At 31.8% G+C, this 2,691-nt stretch overlaps 1 protein-coding gene across 1 annotated transcript in view; it reads left to right on the top strand.

The window, feature by feature from the left end:
• Window positions 1-2,691, top strand: part of LOC117175513 — a 265,411-nt gene that overhangs the window by 155,609 nt on the left and 107,111 nt on the right. The window contains exon 9 of the mRNA XM_033365220.1: window positions 525-702. Coding sequence (XP_033221111.1) covers window positions 525-702 — 178 coding nt within the window. The remainder of the gene's footprint in view (window positions 1-524; window positions 703-2,691) is intronic.

Consider the following 2,691-nt stretch of genomic DNA (forward strand, 5'->3'; position numbering starts at 1 on the left):
CGCAACTCAGTCATTTACAGCGTCTCCTACTATATTCACACGGACATAGCCCTGTCATAGTATTGGACCGCATCTCGTTTCAGATCTGGGATCACTGCACCGCACACGCTCTCAGCACAGAATAGTGGGGACCCCTCACGCCGTCGTCTTGCCGGACGGTGAAAGTCCCGCGTTCGTCGTCTTATTGGCCAGCTAGTGTACTTTTATTTATGATACGATAGAAAGCTAAAGGATTCTAATTCCATCGTTATTTCTAATAAATTATCACATGCATATGTGAGGGAATCTATTTTTTACGCAATTTAACTGAAATAATTCATTCACAAGAAAAAATAATTTTCTCAGTCGGTTGTCAATTGTTCCTCTAAAAAGGTTCTTTTATTATCCAGCAAGATAAGGTTGATTCGACTTCGCACCATTTAGGTTTTCCTGCTTCGATTATCTTTATAAATAGTAACGAATTAAAACCTTTCAACTTTAAAAGTAAATAATAATATTTGTAATTTTTTTTCATATTTTTCCAGGTCGAAAGGCAAGAAGAGATTCTTTAAGTCCGGATTCAGCCTCTTATCCTAGACGCCGTGATTCCAAGAGCCATTTGAGTCCGGATAGAAATGTAGATAAGAGAGATATTAGTCCCATTAGACAAAGAAAAGCAAGACTCAGAAGACAATCAACCTCCATCGCCGGTCGAGCACCGAGGTAATATACGAAGAGTAAAAAGCTAGTTAGTAATTAAGGCGGTCGAAGAACAAAATATTATAAATCGAAAATGGAACTATGTGGATTAGGCCCCTCAAGAATTATAATTATTTTGGATTCAACCAATGAATGCCTTGGATTTATGTGCTAACAAAATTCTCGTGAACATTACAAAAATATTTGAAAAATATAAAAAGAACTTCCCTGGTGTTTTAAACAATTCAACTGGTTAAAAAAACGCTGAAAAAGAATGTTTTTAAACCTTGAAAAGCATAATTTAAAAAAATTAAAAGCTAAGTTTCAACAATATTGACTGTAATGACTTTTAAAATTTCCTCGACTAATCAAATTTTTTCTAGCGTATTTTCACCAGTAGAAACGTTATAGATACCTGAAAAAATTCTCTATATTTTTGTAGTTTTAAAAATTATTGTTTGAAAACAAAGGTCCGCTAAACATTAATAATCTCTGTTAGGGCTAAAAATAAATATCTTTAAAATTTTCGGAAGTAGTTCTAGGCCATCAAAAATGTAAAAAATTAAACTCCACGAACATATCAGAATTATGTAAATAAGAATTTTTTAAATAACGGGTGGACAAGCTGAGGCTTACATACATGGCAATCTGAATGCTACCCGAATTGCACAACAGCAGGGGAAAACCCATTATACAGGGGTATTTTCATATTTCGCGCCTTTAAAATTGCATTCGGATCAGCCATTCGGTTAAGTCCGTGCATCTTCGGATCAAATTTATCATAGCTTCCATGATTTCGTTCGAAACTTCAAATGGATACAAGTATCAAAACAACGTAGATTATGTTACACAGTAATTACAAATAATAAAAGTGTTTAATTAATAATGAAGTGAGACCTGTGCACTGAGAAGTAAACGTCAATTATTTCCCGCGCCAATAACATTATGGAATGTCTGCTGAGTGACAAATACTATAAAATAGTAATAATATTCTGCGACCCCAACGGGCGAAGAGTGAATTTTGTTTAACGCTTATTTACGGCAAAAAAGGTATGTTATGAATATATAGAATATGTATTAAGTAAAGTAAATAAAATATTACATGCGTAAACTTTAAATTGACATTACCTACATTTACTTACAGCGATTAGGAAAAACACGTGAATCCGAACATAACCTCGAAATAATGACAGATCGGCCCGGCTGGTTTATTATACTTTCGATTGTTTATTATTTGCCAAAGAAATATTTTGTGGTTTTGTATGTTTATTACTGTCAGTGCTGGCAGTAATAATTTAAACAATAATTACTCAATAATAATTTAACAAACATGAATTATTAATAATTTTAATAGGTAATACTTTATTCCTGAAATTAATAACTGATTTCCATTGTTTTTTTTTCATAGATCGATCATAGATGAAATACACATCAGGAAATGCAGATGGATTTTGTGCATTTCAGCTGGTTCATTTCAATGAACATCATTCCAAAACCATCATCTCTAGACCTTATCCCAAGACTGGGGATTGAGCAGCCTAAAATTAATTCAAATTCAATCTCATGGTATAAGTGTATCAAAAAAATATCTCGAGGTAATTTATCTTGTCTGAATTTTAATTAATAAAATATTTAGGGATTTTTTTGTATTTTACAAAATGTTTTCTCTAGATCTCATCCTAAAATTTTGTTTGATCAACCAATAAAATAAATTAGAGACTCGTTGGTGATCGAATTGTATCAGAAATAAATCTAGAAAAGATATTTTTGGCTAAAATTGTTATTCCGTTTTTTAGAAATTATTCTATTTTCGAAAAATGCTATCTCTTGATCTGATTTCCAAACTGGTATTCAATCAGCCTCAAAAAATAATTCTAATTCATTTTGATGGTATAGCTTTGTCAAAAAGAGATCTTGAAGAAAAATAACTGGCCTGAATTTTAATTAATAAAATATTCAGGGATTTTTTTGTATTTTAGAAAATGTTTTCTCTGGACCTCATTATAAAATTTG

This window comes from Belonocnema kinseyi, chromosome 6 (genome assembly GCF_010883055.1).
Source record: "Belonocnema kinseyi isolate 2016_QV_RU_SX_M_011 chromosome 6, B_treatae_v1, whole genome shotgun sequence".
Taxonomy (NCBI): domain Eukaryota; kingdom Metazoa; phylum Arthropoda; class Insecta; order Hymenoptera; family Cynipidae; genus Belonocnema; species Belonocnema kinseyi.